Raw genomic sequence first — 19,028 nt, 5'->3', positions numbered from 1 at the left:
CAAGATGCCATGTAGTGGGACTGAACCCAAAATCCCACAGGATTGCAAAGTAGTTTTCTTAACCACACTGCCATGCCTGTGCCTGTATCTCAATTTCTAATTTTTCTTTGTTTGTACAGATCGTCATCATCATTATCATTATTAAAGGGGGCAAGCTGATGGAATCGTCAGCATGCCAGGCAAAATGCTGAGCGGCATCTCATCTGTCTGCACATTCTGAGTTCAAATTCCGCTGAGGTTGACTTTGTGTTTCATCCTTTGAGGGTTGATGAAATAAGTACCAGTTATACACTGGGGTTGATTTATTGACTAGACCCCTTCCCCTAGAATCTCAGGTATTGTGCCTTTAGTAGAAAGGATCATTATCATTATTATAAAGGCAATGAGCTGGCAAAATAATTAGCATCTTGGATGAAATACTTAGCAGCTTTTCGTCCATCTTTATGCTCTGAGTTCAAATTCTACCAAAGCAGACTTTGCCTTTCATTCTTTCAGGGTCAATGGAATAGGTACCAGTTAACAACTGGGGGAAAGGGGTCAATGTAATCAACTAGCTCCCTCCCCTAGAATTTCAGACCTTGTACCTATAACAGAGAGTGAGTGTTTGTCTAGCACTTATTTTATCAACCCCAAAACAATGAACGGCAAAGTTGACCTTGGCAGGATTTGAAATTGTTCTCTAAATATTAGTTTCGAATTTCGGCACAAGGCCAGCAATTTTGGGATAGATGGTAACTCAGTTACATCAACCCCAGTTCACAACTGGTACTTATTTTATCAACCCTGAAAAGATGAAAGGCAAATCTGACCTTGACAGAATTTGAAACTGTCCTTCTTATACATTATTGTGCCTTCGTTATTGTTGATCTCAAAAAAATCATCATCACCACCACCACCATCATCATCGTGTCTGTTTTGTTTTCCGAGATCTCTTTCGTCTAACAAAGATAATCACCACAAGTCACCCATCCATCCACCCACTCCAGTTATCACAAGACACGACCCGAGGCTAATTCTCTGCGTATATAAAACTATGTGCACGTCTGCAGTCGGGTGCTTTGTCTCTGTTTGTGTGTGCGTGTACGACGGTCTGTACCTATTAGTCTAAACGAATGCGTATGCATGCCTATGTGCACACACGTGCGCATGTGTGAGAGAGTGAGGTGGGGTGTGCCTGCAAGGACATGCTTACAGTTTTAGTTACTTTGTACACTTCCTGCTGAGCCCCCCCACCACCACCACCTTGCCCTGAATAACTTATTCTAATTAATACATTAATTAGTTGGCATGGCAACAAAAATGACTGAGTGAATAAAGTAAAGATACTAGAAAAACCAACCAAAAGATAATGGTTTGTACCCTGTCTCTCCCACCACACACACAATATGTATGTGTATATTTTATTATTATTATTATTATTATTATTATTATTCAGCAGAAGTTAGAATGACTCAAGGGCCAACAATAATAAAAGCATACATATATACTCTTTTATTTGTTTCAGTCATATATAAATACACACACAACAGTTTCCATTCTGCAGACTGACTCACAAGGTACCAGTCAGCCTGGGGCTACTACATACAGCCCATAATTAGAAGACACTTGCCCAAGGTGCCACATGGTGGGACTGAACCCAAAGCCATTTGGTTTTGAAGTGAGCTTCTTACCACACAGCCATGCTTGTGTCTAACCACTAGCATGCTTGGGCAGTGGGGTGGGTCCCAAGCAGCACTTTTAATGAGGCACCACTTTTGGGTCTGTTGTAGGCAATATGTTTTTTGTTGGGGTCGGGGCCAGTAAATGGAAGGGTCACTGGGGGAGGCAAATGAAAGGGCTGCCCCAGGTGGCACACACTCTAGCCTAACCTCTCCATTATTTTCAAAATTAATTTAAAACAAAGACAGTGTGTTTCAATGTGGAAATACGGTAAGCAAAAGATTAAAAAAAGGCAGATGGAATGAATTATCATGAAATGTAGGTCCTTTTTTCTCATCTGAATCTGTTCGCTATTGACAAACGGATGAGAAGCATTTCAAAACCCTGACAATTCCCAAATTCCATTTCCAGTGAACAACAGCAGGAAATACAGACAGGAGATGACAAAAATGTGTTGTATGCAGTGTGTGAGTCTGTAGATGTGTGTGTGAGTTAGTAGATGTGTGTGTGTATGTGGTGTGTGAGTCTGTAGATGTGTGTGTGTGTGTGTGTGTAGTGTGTGAGTCTGTAGATGTGTATGTGTGAGTCTGTAAATGTGTGTGTGTGTGGTGTGTGAGTCTGTAGATGTGTGTGTGTGGTGTGTGTACAAGTGCCTGTGTTTATATGTGGCACATGTATATGTATGTGTATGCCTGTGCATGCATCTGTCTGTGTGTGCCTCTATGTGTGTCAATATGTATGTATGTATGTATGTATGTTTGCTGCCACACTGCTATTTGTTGTACAGGTGGAGTGGTATCGAAGAAAAGGGGAAACAAAAGGTGAAAGATGATGATGTTGATGATGATGATGATGATGGTGATGATGATGCTCTTGATTATGACCCAAAAAAACAGAAAACAAGACTGAAAGAAGAATCAAGAGAAAAATTATTCTAATCTCTAAAATGAAGAACGTTTTTTTTATTTTTTAAAAAAAACACAAACAACTAAATAATTAAGCAAATAACAAAAGAAGGAAATTAGTTTTTCTCATTAATATAACCTCTCCCCAACACACACACACACCCATACATCCACATGCACACATACCCATACTATCATACATCATATCTTATTATGATTGTATTACAGGAATGAAAGACAAAAGATAGCTGGGATTAATTCTTTAATCTCTGGTATAAAGGAAGCGGAAAAAGATTGTGAACGGAAAAACATCACCATTATCATCGTTATTATAATTCTAACTTATCCTGCCTGCATGCATTCGTTGAGGCTGATAATTCTGCAGCTGGATGCCCTTCCTGTTGCCAACCCTCGCCTATTTCCATGCAAGGTAATATTTCCACATACAACAGTGAAATTCATCTTACAACCATCACCCAGAGTCAAGACAACGCGACACAAATCCACACACACACACACACGCATATATATGTGTGTATATATGTAATATGGGGTTCTTTGAATTTCTGTCTACCAAATCTACTCACAGGGTTTGGGTCAGCCCAGGGTTATAGTAGAAGACACAGACACTTGCCTAAGGTGCCACACAGTGGGTCTGAACCAGGTCCATGGAGTCAAAACAAAAAACTTCGACTCCGACTCCTCTACTATTGGCACCTCTGACTCCGACTCCTTTTTATGTAATTAAGTGATTATGGTCTACATATTTCATAAAGCTTACGCTTGTACTTTGAGTCGGCCTATATGTTATAACTGGTTTATATGAAAGAAGAAAGACACTGTGAGTCGGAATCAGAGTCGATATAGTTTCACCGACTCCAAATCCAGCTACTACTCCTTAATTGTTTCTGACTCCAACTCCATGACTCTGACTTCACAGCCCTGAACCGAACAAGGAACTACATGGTTGAAAAGCAAACTTCTTACCACACAGCCATGCCTGAACCTACAAATGTGTTTGTGTGTGTGTGATGACAATTGTGGTGTTAGTAATGATCATGACAATACTGATGAGGACACAACAGGCAATAGTAATGGGTGAAATGGTGGTGGTGGTGGTGAGAAGGTGACAACTTGACACATTTCACACATTTATGAACAGCAAATAGTTTTAACATTTACAATTCAAAATATACACACACACACTATATAAATATATATATGTGTGTGTGTGTGTGTGTGTATGCACATACACACACATACCTTCCTAACCTACACAAACACACAGACAAGGTGTAAATAGGGGAGTGAGAGGAAAAACAAAAGTAATGTCAACAAATCTTTAACAGGACTGACCTTTCTTCCATCACACACACACACAAAGACAAATGGTTCTTTTAAGTATAATGGTAGTGGTGGTGGTGGTGGTGGGGTCAGTTCTACAGTGTGTAGTGTCAATGATGATGATGGTGCTGAGGATATGGTAGGCCCCAGTTCAACACATGGTGGTGGTGGTGGAGGCTGGTTGTGACATGGTGGAGGGTCAACAGTAAGGTTTGTAGTGGTGTTGGTGGTGGCAGTGGAGGGTCCAGGTGTACTGGCTGTAGTGGAAGCAGTGATATGGACATTGGTCAATTGTATAGGCTGTAGCAGCAGAAATAACAGTGGGACTAGATGTAATAGTTGTAATGGTAGGAGGTGGGCATGTTAGGAGGTTCATGGTGATTATAATAGTTATATTGGTTATAGTGGAGACAGTGATGGGGATAAGGTCAACTGTACAGACTGTGGGGTTGGGGGGATAGCTGTAATAGTTATAATAGTGATGGGCATGTTAGGAGGTGTATTCTGAAGGTGGGTGATGTTAGTTGTATTGGCCTTAGTGACAGTGATGGAGATTTGTTGTGGTGATGGAGAGGGGGGGACAACTCCCCCCCCCGCATTGTTAGTGGTGGGGGTGGGCATGTTAGGAGGTTAGTTGTGATAAAGGTGAGCCAATTACATTGGTGGTGGTGGTGCGATGTCCTCCCACTACCACCACCATTGAAACAGATATGGTTGTAGGGATGGGGTAGGTTAGGAGGCTAGTTCTGATGAAGGTGACGATGATGATGCTGGTGGGGGGGGGTTAGAGCTGTTATTGCAATGCCACAAAATATACGGGGGGGGGGAGACAGATTTTCTCCACACCAATTAGTCCTGGTGCTGTCTGGAAGATGCCGACAACCTTTAGCAGGTCCAGGGCACAGCCTGATGTACAGGGAAATGGAAGGGAGCTGAGAATCTAAACTTATGACGGTGGTGGTGGTGGTGTTGGAGGTGGGAATGTAGAGAGAAAAACAAAAGGATTGTAATGTTGGTGATGTTGTTCTAGGATCGGTCACTGCCTTGGTTTCATCTCATATGTCTTTTTTTCTTCTTCTTAGACTTTGGGCAGAATCAGCAAACACAGAGAAAATGAGGAGTAAAATTTCTTGTAGTTCCTTGCATTCTCAGTTCAAACTCCATCAAGGACAACTTTGTTTTTCACCTCTTTTATATAACTTACATTCCAAATTAAACTTCTGCCAAGGTAGGTTAACTTTGCCTTTCATCCTTTCAGGTTTGATAAAATAAGTACCAGTTATGCACTAAGGCTCAATGTAATCAACTATCCCCTCCTCCAAAAGCACGGAAAAGCAGACGTTAAAGCAATGACAATAATGATAAGCAACAAAGAGTACAATATGTTCCCCATATCATGTGAAGAGGACACCGGTCCACTGCAGGGTTAATTCTTTGGCTGTAGCTGGGACTCATTTTTAGTCAAGTGGACTAGTATGCTGTTTTGCTGAAGAGCGCAATTCACAGCTCAACCTGGGGATTGAAACCAAGACCATAAGGCTTAAACATGCATACACTCACACAGTCAGAACTTGAGGCTAACAGCACACAGCGTTATTTATTATCTTTTTTAACAACAGTTCATCTCAGACATTTAATATTTTGATAAAGTTTGAAAATGAAATAAAATTAGAAACACAAAAAATATTTAAGAAATGATAAATAAAACCAAGAAAAATAATTAAAAGAACTCACAATTTTTCTAATAATCTGGATGTTGCTTCTGCACGATACCCATCTTTCGGATCAAGTTCCTTGATTTTCCTTGCCAGTTCTCGGATGTCACGCGATAAACCTTTATACCTGATAAATAAATTTGAAGCAACATGAGAGCTGTTAAGAAACTACAGACGAAAATAAATTACATGTTAACCCATCGGTTGCACCGTGTTGTTTAACAACTATGCACTGAACTATGTGAATTAAGTGCTAATGCACACGATATGGCAAACACACCGAATGAAATTAACTCTTTCGTTTTACTGAATTTGTGGTGAAATGCACTGTCTCTATGTTTTAACCTTTCACTGGTTTCAGTCATTGGATAGCAGCCATACTGGGGCACTGAAACTAAAACCACGAGGTCAAACATACATGCATACACTCACACTTCGTCTGAACTTGAGGTTGGCAGCACATTACATCATTTGTTATCTTTTTAACAACAGTTCATCTCAGATATTTAATATTTTGATAAAGTTTGAAAATGAAATAAAATTAGAAGAGTGGGATCTTTTCCGTTTGAACAGCAGTTTTTTCTAGCGGTGTCATATGAAATTCTCACCCATAATTATGACCCTAATATCGATCTATTGCATTTCAATCTGTTTTAGGGTGAGGGTTAGTTAGGGTTAGGGGGAAGGGTATCTTTTTTTCTTCACAAATGTAAATAAACCCAATCTGTTTCTTAAACGAGGGACATATTCATACGGCACAGAATGATTTTTAGCTCAATAGACGTCAGTGATTGGTTGAAATTGCAGAAAATGAAGAAAAAAAAACAACAAATATCTTACAAACTATAGAATTTTCTCAGTAAAGCCAAGAGAAAAAGCTGTTTTATAAACACATTCTACCAGTATACGAAGTTTAAAATTTCTTAGCTACCAAGAAATTATGTTAAAAACTGCCGTTCAAACCGAAAAGATCCGAAGAGTGTAAGTGAAACAAATGAACTCCAGTACTAATTTTTAAAAAATTAAATCTGTTACTTATTCTATCAATCTCTTTTGCCTAACTGCTAAGTTACGGAAAGCGTAAACAAACCTACACCGGCTGTCAAGCAATAGTGGGGGTAGGGACACAGACAATCTCTCAGTTATCAGGCATTTTCCCCACAGAACAATGCCATTCATTTACAACTGGTCAGGTAACCATGTACCTCCTCCACAGCAAAACACCTGTTTTTGTTTCATCTGGCACAAGACCACCTCCTCCAATGCCCCCTCCCCTCTCAAAGATTCCTTGCCTTGCAGGTTATTTGGTGACCCTGCCAGTGCTGGTGCCATGTAAATAAGCATCCAGTCCACACTGTGAAGTGGTTGGCATTTGGAAGGGCATCCAGCTGTAAAAACTATGCTAAAACTAACCTCACCTGTGCTGGCCCTAAGTAAAAAGCAATCAGTCCACTCTGCAGTGGTGGTTGGTGTTAGGAAGGGCATCAAACCATAAAAACTCTGCCAAAACAGATACAGAAACATGGTACAGCCTGCTGCCTGGCCAGCTCCTGTCAAACAGTCCAACCCATGCCAGCATGGAAGGCAGATGTTAAACAATGACGATGATGATGAAGTAAGGTAAAAAGGAGACACAAACACACACCCACCCACACAATTACCGACATCATCATCACTTTTCGATGCCTGTTTACCATACTGGCATGGGTTGGACAGATTCTCAGCAACTGCACCAATCCCTGCTGTATGCTTTGGCACAGTTTCTATGGATGAATGCTCTTCCTAACAACAGCCACTTTATAGAGTCTATTGGGTGCTTTTTATGTGGCACACACAGCAGGGAGGTCAGCAAGTAACGTGTGTGTGTAATTAAATAAACGACAGCCAACAGGAAATTATACAATGCATTCCATTAGCTTACAGCTGTTTCTGCTACAAGATGCAGTGTGCAATGCACAACATTTTATAGCAGAAACTAAGCTAATGAAACCTTGTGCCTAATTTCCAGTTCCTTTGTCATTTATTTAATCTCATATTACACTCTATACCCAACTAACACTTTATTCTGAGGGATATATATATATATATATTGAGTTCTAATGACAGGTTATTAGTATAATAAGTATGCCAAAACGAAACATTAAAATATCTGTATGTATATATTCATATGCAAATAAAAATCCAAATTTAGGGAACGGAGCAGGTAAAATCCAGGCTACATATGTTTACTAGTAAGCAGAACCTCGGAATTATTAATTATTCAATGAGGGGTACTATTTCACAACTGGATGTCCTTCCTGTCACTAACCCTCACCTGTTTTTCCAAGTAAAGGATTTGTTTTTTATACAACTTGTCTCTGAAAGCAGAGATTGTGGATGACAGGTTGGCAAGGAATCTCAACTAACATTATTGCTTGTATGATAGTTCAATGCTTTCATGTGAAGGGCAGAATGACCCAGCCACTACAAAATCAGACAGTCAGTCGTTGTAGGGAGTCAGTGGTAGTAGAGTCGTTGTACGAGTTCTCAGTTGTAGTCAGTCTCACTTAGATGATATATATACAAGTTTGAGTTACTGATGAGGAAGATGTTTCAAAGTCAGTGTCTTGTGGAGCTAACAGTGATGGCACAATTGATGAATCAACGATAAGACACACAATAGCCCCACAACATATTAGAATATTACAGTGCCAACAATTACATATGAAGTGGACAAGGATCTCACATTATAACAATAACACACACACACAAAGTGATAACAAAACAGACTCGGAATCCATACATCTATACCTCCACTTACAACTATATTTACATATATATGTATGTGCGTGTCCTGTGTGTGTGTGTGTCATCATCATCATTTAGCGTCTGTTTTCCATGCTAGCATGGGTTGAACGGTTCAACTGGGGTCTGTGAAGCCGGAAGGCCACATCAGGCCCAGTCAGATCTGGCAGTGTTTCTACGGCTGGATGCCCTTCCTAACGCCAACCACTCCGTGAGTGTAGTGGGTGCTTTTTATGTGCCACCCGCACAGGTGCCAGACGGAGCTGGCAAACGGCCACGAACGGATGGTGCTTTTACGTGCCACCGGCACGGGGGCCAAGCGAGGCTGGCAACGGACGCGAGCGGATGGTGCTTTTACGTGCCACCGGCACGGGGGCCAGGCGAGGCTGGCAACGGACACGAACGCATGGTGCTTTTACATGTATATATATCTATATATAAGAAAAGCACCATCCAAACAGGGTCGATACTAGGGCTGCCTTGCCGGTGACATATAAAAAGCTCTATCCAAACACAGCCAATGCCAGTGCCCCCAGACCTGCTCCTGTGCCAGTGGAATGTAAAAAGCACCATCCAAACATGGCCAATGCAAGGACCGCCTAACTGGCTCCCATGCTGGTGGCACATAAAAAATCACCCACTACACTCTCGGAGTGGTTGGTGTTAGGAAGGGCATCCAGCTGTAGAAATCTTGCCAGATCAGATAGGAGCCTGGTGCAGTCTTCTGGCTTGCCAGTCCACAGCCAAACTGTCCAACCCATGCCAGCATGGAAAACGGACGTTAAACGATGATGATGATATATGCATGTGTGTGTGTAGATATATACACACACACACATTACCTAATGCAATATATACACACCATATCAGTAATCTGTGTCTTTCTTCGTTCCTGTTTACAATAAAACCTAATCCTTTTATATCAGTCTCAAAGTTATTATCTTTGTAGCATAACAACAACAACAATAATACTAACAATAATAATGATGATGATTAAAAAAAATATACAGTAATAATAGCAACAGCAATATTATTAATCTTAACAACAACAACATCCGACTAATCCGTCTCGTGTTTCTCTGGTTCCCCTCTCAGTTATTTCAAATATATTTATCTTTCATTAATTTCCATTACCGAAAATCTCTTGGAATATTCGGTTTCAGGTGTCGACATTTGTGGAAACAAGTGCTGCACCATTCCGCAACAAGTCCTCCTTCTTCTTCTTCTTCCTCCAGGTGCTCACTGTTAGATAATGTTTCTCTTTCTCCTTTCTTTCCCCCCCCTCGAAGCTTTTTAAAGAATATTTTTCCCAAGATAACAACACCCACAGAAAAGCTACAACAACTTCCACCACCACCATCATCATCAACTCCCACATCTCCTCCTCATCCTCTCTAACTGCTGGCAAGAATCACTTTTATATGGAGGTGTTGTCGGACAATGTTAATTTCACATTTTCTTGTTTGCATCAGTGTGTGTATATATGTATTAACCAAAATATAATAATTATTATAGGAGACAGCAATGCATGTTGCATTTGATTAACCCCTTCGTTACTGTATTTATTTTGAGATGCTCTGTGTTTCTTTGAATTACTTTAAGTATAACAAAGAATTTAGTAAAATAACTTAGTCATCATTCAGCTAGTGTTAGGAACATAAATTGTGACTAAGGTTTGGTGGAAGATTTTAATTCAAAACTCATGGAAACAAGACATTTGTACTCAGAGCCAGAGCCGGTTTCAGCCAGGTTGGTAACGGGGTTAATTTCATATTATATGTGTGTGTGTGTGTGTACATACACATATATATATGAGAGAGAGAAAAAGGTTTGGTGAAACAAACAAGACACCATTAGTGTGTATATATAGACAGATGGATATATGGCCTAGTGGTTAGAGTGTTGCACTCACAATTGCGAGTTTGTGGTTTCAAATCCTAGACTAAGCAGCGTGTTGTGTTCTTGAGCAAAACATTTCATGTCACATTGCTCTGCAATCACTTGGACACCTGACACGTTGTACACCATGCACCTGTTCATTAACACTGATTTAATGGAGAGAGTGAGCTTAATGAGCAGCACAAACATTCGATCACTATAAACAAATCATTTGTGCAGGTTGTTCGGCAAAAAGCTGAACACTCATACATTGTCTTCAACAGGAGAGTCCATCATGTGTGTGTGTATATATATATATATATATATATATATTCACAAAATTCTATTTGACAAGTTTGAGAAACGAACAAAAGCACTAATAATAATGAAGAAATAAAATTTTTTTCCAAAATTCTGACAACTTTTTTTTTCTCAATATTTAATCTCTGTACACCACACCTAACACTCTATACACACATATATATATATTGTTTTTGGATTTGGTTTTCGAGATTCTTTGTGTGAGTTCGTGTGTTGAAGCATATTCTGTTGTGTCTGGAGAGAGTCATTCTCTTTTAGTGCCTTATAATTTAACAGACTCACTGGTAAAATAAAGAAGGAAATAAGTGGAAATTTTATAGGTGAGTGTGCTAAATTATAAGACACAAAAAGAGAATGACTCTCCCCAGACACAACAGTATATATACATATATATAAAGTGGATAGATAGGGATACTGTACCCAGGCAGGTACCATTCAAGCACTTAGTTATAATCCAGATTAAGGCTAACTGCATTGAGTTGCAATGCGAACCTAGAATTACTTAAGGTAAGCAATCCCAATGAATTTCATCCGATGGGTAGATCCTGGGTCCCCTTCTCTGGATTATAAATATTTATCCAATATGTAAGTTCAATTCTTGGGGACATGTTATGTTCTTGAACAAGACACTTTATTCCACATTGCTCCAGTCTACTCACCTGGCAAAATGAGTTCTACCTGTATCTCTAAGAGTTAGCCTTGTCGCATTGTATGTCATCCCGAATCTCCCCAAGAACTACGTTAGGAGTACTCAGCCACTTGCATGTTAATTTCATGAATGGGCCGTTCCATTGATTGGATCAACTGGAACCCTTGTCATCATAACCGGCAGAGTGCCAGTTATATCCAATACAGTAGCAATGAGTATGAAGATCACATCAGTGCATTGGGTGGGCCTTGAATAAAGGTGTATTGACTAATGACTAATAAAAAGTAATTGGATGCTACTGCAAGATGTCTACGAATGGAAACATGCAGACAAATTTAAATCAAGCTGTGACTGCAGAAATAATGAAATATGCATTCATGTTGGTGGCACATTAAAAAAACACCTGTTGAGCGTTGGGCCTCACGGAAGCAATGTGGCCAATACCAGTGTTGCATATCTGGCATGTAAAAAGCACCTTTTGGACATTGGACCTCACAGAGACATCTGGCACCTATGTCGGTGGCACATAATAAGCACCTGTCAACCACTGGGCCTCGCAGAGGTAATGTGGCTGATGCCAGTGTCGTGTATCTTCTACCTGTGCCGGTGGCACGTAAAACCATCTTTCGAGCATTGGGTCTCACAGAAACAATGACAAGTGATTGAGACCTTCGGCAATATGCTGTGCTTGAGAAGAAGACCCATCAAACCAAGTGAAATCGTAGTTGTGGCAGATATTGGTGTCACGCAACTTGCACCCATTGCACTCTCAGAGTGGTTGGCATTAAGAAGGGCATCCAGCCATAGAAACCATGCCAAATCAGACTGAAGTCTAGTGCAGCCTTTCAGTTTACCAGCCCTGGTCAAACTGTCTGACCCATGCCAGCATGGACAACAGATATTAAAAGATGATGTACAAATCTCTGTTTTCATTGTTACTGTATTGTGTGTGTGTGTGTATGTGTATATATATGTATGCATGTATGTATGTATTATATATATATATATATACACACACACACACACACATACAAGGGGGTGTTGAAGAGTTCCTGGCTTTAAGGGTATTGCAAAGCGCCTGGTTGGAGGCCCAACCTTCCAAGTTCTTTTACAGAAAAACTAAAGGACCACTGCAATAAGTGCATGAATCCAAGAGGGGAATATATTGAGTAAAATCATAATTAACTATGATTCTTGTATTTTCTTGTACCCAAAGCCAGGAACAATACAGTGATCAGCTGTGTTTAAGACACATCAAGCCAGTGCCAATGACACATAAAAGGTACCCATTACACTCTCAGAGTGGTTGGCGTTAGGGAGAGGCATCCAGCCGTGGAAACCAAAACAAATTAAACTGGAGCCAGTCAAATCATCCAACTCATGCCAGTAGGGAAAACAGGCACTAAATGATGATGATGATGATATATATATATGTAAGTAGAAATTATATGTACAACTACCACCGTTGTGTTCAGAGCTCCATGTAGATTATCATAATCCAGTCGGCTTTCTGCAAAGTCGTTAATTAGCTACTATACTGAGTAGTATTACCAGCCATGAGCTGCAGAACAAATATAGGGAAAATAAGGAAAAACGCAAGTGAATACCAAAGTTCCTATGCACGTTTAAGCATTATAGCTATTTGGAGCCCTATGATAGACGTTCCAAATGCATATAGATGCTCAACTACAATGGACCCTTAGGGAACACTTTATTGTATCAAGTTACAGATAACTTCATCCTTATTTTTCTTATACATATATATATATGTACACACACACACACACCATATACTTTTTAATTGGAGTAAAAGTTACAAGAGTATCTCAAAAGTTAAGAGTGTCATGCATAGTCATGCATGAAACTCTTTGCCCTTGAGGCACTTTTTTTAACATTTCTTCTCATTAAAATTATCTAAGTGTATACATACACACACACAGATATATATGGCTGTGTGGTAAGAAGCTTGCTTCCCAACCACATGGTTCTAAGTTCAGTCCCACTATGTAGCTCCTTGGCCCAACCAAAGTCTTATATATATAAATATATATAGATATATATATATCATCATCATCGTTTAACGTCCGCTTTCCATGCTGGCATGGTTTGACTGGAGACTGGCAAACCAGATGGTTGCACCAGGCTCCAATCTGACCTGGCAATGTTTCTACAGCTGGATACCCTTCCTAACTCCAAACACTCCGAGAGTGAAGTGGGTGCTTTTTACGTGCCACTGGTATGGGAGCCAGTCAGGCGGCACTGACATCAGCCATGATTGGATGGTACTTTTTACATGCCACTGGCACAGGAGCCAGTCAGGGCAAGAGGGCTGGCATTGACCATGTTCTCCTCAAGCATGGCATGTTGCCCAACGATCGAAAGGTATCTGACTGCAGCCATGCTGGAGCACCGCCTTTAGTCAAGCAAATTTACCCCAGGATTTATTCTATCAGTCTCTTTTGCCAAACCACTAAGTTATGGAGACGTAAACAAGCGATGTTGGGGGGACAAACAGACATACAAACACACACACACACATATATACATATATATATATATATATGATGGGCTTCTTTCAGTTTCCGTGTACCAAATCCACTCATAAGGCTTTGGTTAGCTTCAGGCTATAGAAGACACTTGCCCAAGGTGCTACGCAGTGGGACTGAACCCAGAACCATGTGGTTGATCTTTTTTCCTTTCACCTTTCATTTTGTTTCAGTATTAGACTGGCCATGCTGGGGCACCACCTTGAAGAATTTGTAGTCGAATCAATCGACCCCAGTACTTATTTTTTAAGCCAGGTACTTATTCCATCAAGTACACACACATACAAACCAGGATTCTTTCAGTTTCCATCTACCAAATCCACTCGCAAAGCTTTTTGATTGGTTGGAAGCTATAATAGAAGCTCCACAGCCAGTTTCATGCAAAATAGGGTTTCCACGAATGAATAGGGTTTCATTTAACGACAAACTTCGGCTCCCCACTTCTGTAATCGGAAATATCTTCAAACCTAAGTCGAACAGGATGAAGTTTAAGAAATATACACACTTTAGTTACGTTTGTTAGTTACTATTTGTTGTTGCCTTGTATTCGAACAGGGATCAGTGTTGACTTTGAAGTCTATAAATGCATAAATATATACACACTGGAATGGATAACGTATGTATGGGGTACTCTCGTGCCATGAAACCGGTGTTGTTATTCTGTACTTTGTAGAACAAGAGATAGATAGATAAATAGGTTGGCGCAGGAGTGGCTCTGTGGTAAATAGCTTGCTTACCAACCACATGGTTCCCGGTTCGGCCTCACTGCATGGCACCTTGGGCAAGTGTCTTCTACTATAGCCTCAGGCCGACCAAAGCCTTGTGAGTGGATTTGGTAGACGGAAACTGAAAGAAGTTCGTCGTACATATGTATATATACAGGGTGTCCCAAAAAAATGTATACACACCTTAAATAATTCTAAATTTGTTATTCTTTGTAAGCCTAGTACTTATTCTATCGTTCACTTTTGCCGAACCACTATGTGTATACATTTTTTGGGGACACCCTGTATATATATGTGTGTGTGTGCGTGTATGTTTGTGTGTCTGTGTTTGTCCCCCTAGCATTGCTTGACAACCGATGCTGGTGTGTTTATGTCCCCGTCACTTAGCGGTTCGGCAAAAGAGACCGGTAGAATAAGTACTGGGCTTACAAAGAATAAGTCCCGGGGTCGAGTTGCTCGACTAAAGGCGGTGCTCCAGCATGGCCGCAGTCAACTGACTGAAACAAGTAAAAAAGATAAAGAAGTTATCTTATTGGTATAACTACAAAGAAAATATGGTTAATATCTAGATCCGCACCCGGTGGAAAAAATGGAAACGCAAGTGTGTAACAGTTGTAAGGCATCGTATATTGACGTAATAAGACGGAAAAAAAGGGCGCTGACGAACATGGGTGGGCGAGGGGGGGGGAGGAAAATTCCCAGGATCAACCTGGAATCTAAAATGTGTAAGAGGTGTAAGGCATCGTATATTGAAGGAATATGACGAAAAAAAAGCGCGCTGATAAACCTCTTACACATATTTTTTTCCATTTTTGCCACCTGGGCGTGGATCCTCTACGGTTGATCCTGGGAATTTTCCGAGCGCCCTCCACCCCCCCCCCGTTTATCAGCGCGCTTTTTTTTCGTCATATTCCTTCAATATACGATGCCTTACACCTCTTAACATTTAGATTCCAGGTTGATCCGGAATTTCCAAACCCCCCCCAACCCCCCTCCCCCCCGCCCCCCCCCCTCGCCCACCCATGTTCGTCAGCGCCCTTTTTTTCCGTCTTATTACGTCAATATACGATGCCTTACAACTGTTACACACTTGCGTTTCCATTTTTTCCACCGGGTGCGGATCTAGATATTAACCGAAAATATTTTTCCCCACAATAATTTCCGATATAATCGTAATCTGTACCATCTGGAAAACATCTGTTTGAAAATTTCATTAAAAAAACGTCAATTTTTCCGGAGACTGAGGAAGGGAGTTGGACTGGAACATACTTGTGTAGCCCAACTCCCTTCTTATATATGTGTGTGTTAGTCTCTATAACATTACAAACATATATACACACACACACATACATTCGTGTTTGATAATATATTTATGCATGTTATATACACATATGCTTGTTATGAAAAGTACACATTTATGTATATATATATATATATACATACATATATATATATATATATATAAACATACATACATATATATACATACATATATATACATACATATATATACATACATACATATATATACATACATATATATATACATACATATATATATATATACATACATATATACATACATATATATATATATATATATACATACATATATACATACATATATACATACATATATATATACATACATATATACATACATATACATACATATATATATATATGTATGCTATATATATATATATATATATATATATATTATTTGTGTGTGTACATTTCATAACAAGCATATGTGTATATAACATGCATAAATATATTATCAAACACGAATGTGTGTGTATATATGTTTGTAATGTTATAGAGAATAAATATATATATATATATATATATATATATATATATTAATATATATATAAAAGAATTAATGAATAATTACGGCAAGGTGCCTTTCGACCGACGACACAAAAAACGCACGTGTTTTTCTTCTTCTTAGAAACTTACAACTTACTTTGTGAAATTTTCTCGCTTTAAAATATGGAACCTCCTCATTACTTTAACTTCTTTCAAATTATCGTCCACTTCCCAAGAAATGAAGTCGACCTTCTTAAGTAATTTCTTTTCATGATATTTCAGCTTTCGCACCATGTTTAAACAGTTAAATTAATCTTTCTTTCGAATCATTCACCGAAAGAAACAAGCCACGGCGACTTCTAACAGGAAGTTTACTATATCGGAAACGGAAATATATGTTCGGCTAAGCGACTGTCGTAAAAACTCTTAATACAAGTAACCGATTGAGCAGTGTCTTAGGTATTTCGGTAATAATTCCATTGGTGTCTTCGATGATTTAAAGCAGTGAGTCTCGACCCAGGTCTATATGGCCCACGAGGGTCCATATAAAATTTTTGGCAGTCCACACTACAAAATAGTAAATTGGGGATCCACAATAGTATTTTAAGGGCTTCTGAAAAAATTTTCTTCAGACCAGTGGTTCTGAAACGGGGTCCATATGAGCCTTAAAGGTTCATATAAGATTTTTAGGGGTTCACGCGACAAAATAATAAATTGGCGACCCACAAAAATATTTTAAGGGCCTCTGAAACAATTTTGCTTCAGATCAGTAGTTCTCAAACGGGGTCCATATGGCCCTTAAAGGTTCATATAAGATTTTTAGGCTCTACACGACAATAATTAAATTGGCGACCCACACAAATATTTTAAGGGCCTCTGAAACAATTTTGCTTCAGATCAGTAGTTCTCAAAAAGGATCCATATAGACCTTAAAGGTTCATATCAGATTTCTAGGGGTCCAAGCAACAAAATAATAAATTGGCGACCCACAAAAATATTTTAAGGGACTCTGAAACAATTTTGCTTCAGATCAGTAGTTCTCAAACGGGATCCATATAGCCCTTAAGGTTCATATCAGATTTCTAGGGGTCCAAGCAACAAAATAATAAATTGGCGACCCACTAAAATATTTTAAGGGCCTCTGAAAAAATTTTGCTTCAGATCAGTAGTTCTCAAACGGGATAGATATAGCCCTTAAAGGTTCATATCAGATTTCTAGGGGTCCAAGCAACAAAATAATAAATTGGCGACCCACTAAAATATTTTAAGGGCCTCTGAAAAAATTTTGCTTCAGATCAGTAGTTCTCAAACGGGATAGATATAGCCCTTAAAGGTTCATATCAGATTTCTAGGGGTCCAAGCAACAAAATAATAAATTGGCGACCCACAAAAATATTTTAAGGGACGCTGGAAAAATTTGGTTTAGATATGGTATATATTGCGAGAAACTGCTAAGTTTCTTTATCTCATATTATATATAGTTCAAACAACAAAAAATAATGAATGAAAAACCAAATAGGAATTTTAAAGACGTTTCTATCAACCTTATCGATCTTACAAAAGAGCCTAAAACAGTGGTGCTCAACCTTTTTAATATCCAGGCCAGATCCTGGATTTTTTTTAGGGGGTCTGCAGCAAAAAAAAAAAAAGGAAAACACGAGTCAGTTAAAGAAATTTATCATATTTATAGAGGGAAGACTGTCAAGGGCTGCTAGAAGGATACTTGAGGGCTGCTTGTGTCCCTGGTGTTGCAAATGAGAACCACCGGTTGAGAAATATCACAAACACATCATCATCATCATCATCATCATCATCACCATCACCACCACCACCACCACCACCAACACCACCATCACCATCATCATCATCATCATCATCATCACCAACACCACCAACACCATCATCATCATCATCATCACCATCACCACCACCAACACCACCATCACCATCACCATCACCATCATCATCATCATCATCATCATCATCATGATGAGGAGGAGGAGGAGGAGGAGGAAGACGATGACGATGACGACGATAACGGTTATTTATTTTTCAAGCCTGAACACTTTGGGTGTATTTACCAAAATAGAAGTTACAGATGCTTCCCAAAAATAAATCTGTTTCTGGCTAATCGTTACAAAAATAGAAGTTTCTGGATTACCAGTTTTATTCTTCATTAAGTTTAATTTTTATCTCGCTTCATCTAAAAACCTGCCCACTTCATTTTTTTTTTTTTCAAAATTAATTCATTCATCTCTTTAAAAAAAACTTTTCTTTCTTCCTGAAGAATTTTTTTTCCTTTTTCCGTGTTGTTTTTTTATGGTAAATTCTGTCCACAGCAAAAAGATTCTTTTCAAATTACTTTGGCAGATCATATACACACATATATACACACAAATTATATACATGCATATATAGGAGTGGCTGTGTGGTAAGTAGCTTGCTTACCAGCCTCATGGTTCTAGGATCAGTCCCAACATGTGGCACCTTGGACAAATGTCATCTGCTATAGCCTTGGGTTGACCAAAGCTTTGTGAGTGGATTTGGTAGACGGAAACTGAAAGAAGATCATCATATATATTATATATATGTGTGTGTGTGTATATATGTATGCATGTATGTATGTATGTATATGTTTGTGTGACTGAATTGGTCCTCCCACCATTGCTTGACAACCGATGTACTTACAT

The 19,028-nt window shown here is 39.3% G+C and overlaps 1 protein-coding gene across 1 annotated transcript in view; it reads right to left on the bottom strand.

Annotated features, from left to right (window-relative positions):
• The window catches only part of LOC115222863 (U3 small nucleolar ribonucleoprotein protein IMP3), a 119,922-nt gene extending 103,290 nt beyond the window's left edge, over nucleotides 1-16,632 (bottom strand). The window contains exons 1-2 of the mRNA XM_029793219.2: nucleotides 16,496-16,632; nucleotides 5,643-5,750 (exon numbers count right to left, since the gene is read on the bottom strand). Coding sequence (XP_029649079.1) covers nucleotides 5,643-5,750; nucleotides 16,496-16,632 — 245 coding nt within the window. The remainder of the gene's footprint in view (nucleotides 1-5,642; nucleotides 5,751-16,495) is intronic.
• Between the last annotated feature and the right edge of the window lie 2,396 nt (nucleotides 16,633-19,028).

The sequence above is a fragment of the Octopus sinensis genome, linkage group LG21 (assembly GCF_006345805.1).
Source record: "Octopus sinensis linkage group LG21, ASM634580v1, whole genome shotgun sequence".
Classification (NCBI taxonomy): Eukaryota; Metazoa; Mollusca; class Cephalopoda; order Octopoda; family Octopodidae; genus Octopus; species Octopus sinensis.
This window is presented reverse-complemented; position numbering and strand designations above follow the sequence as displayed.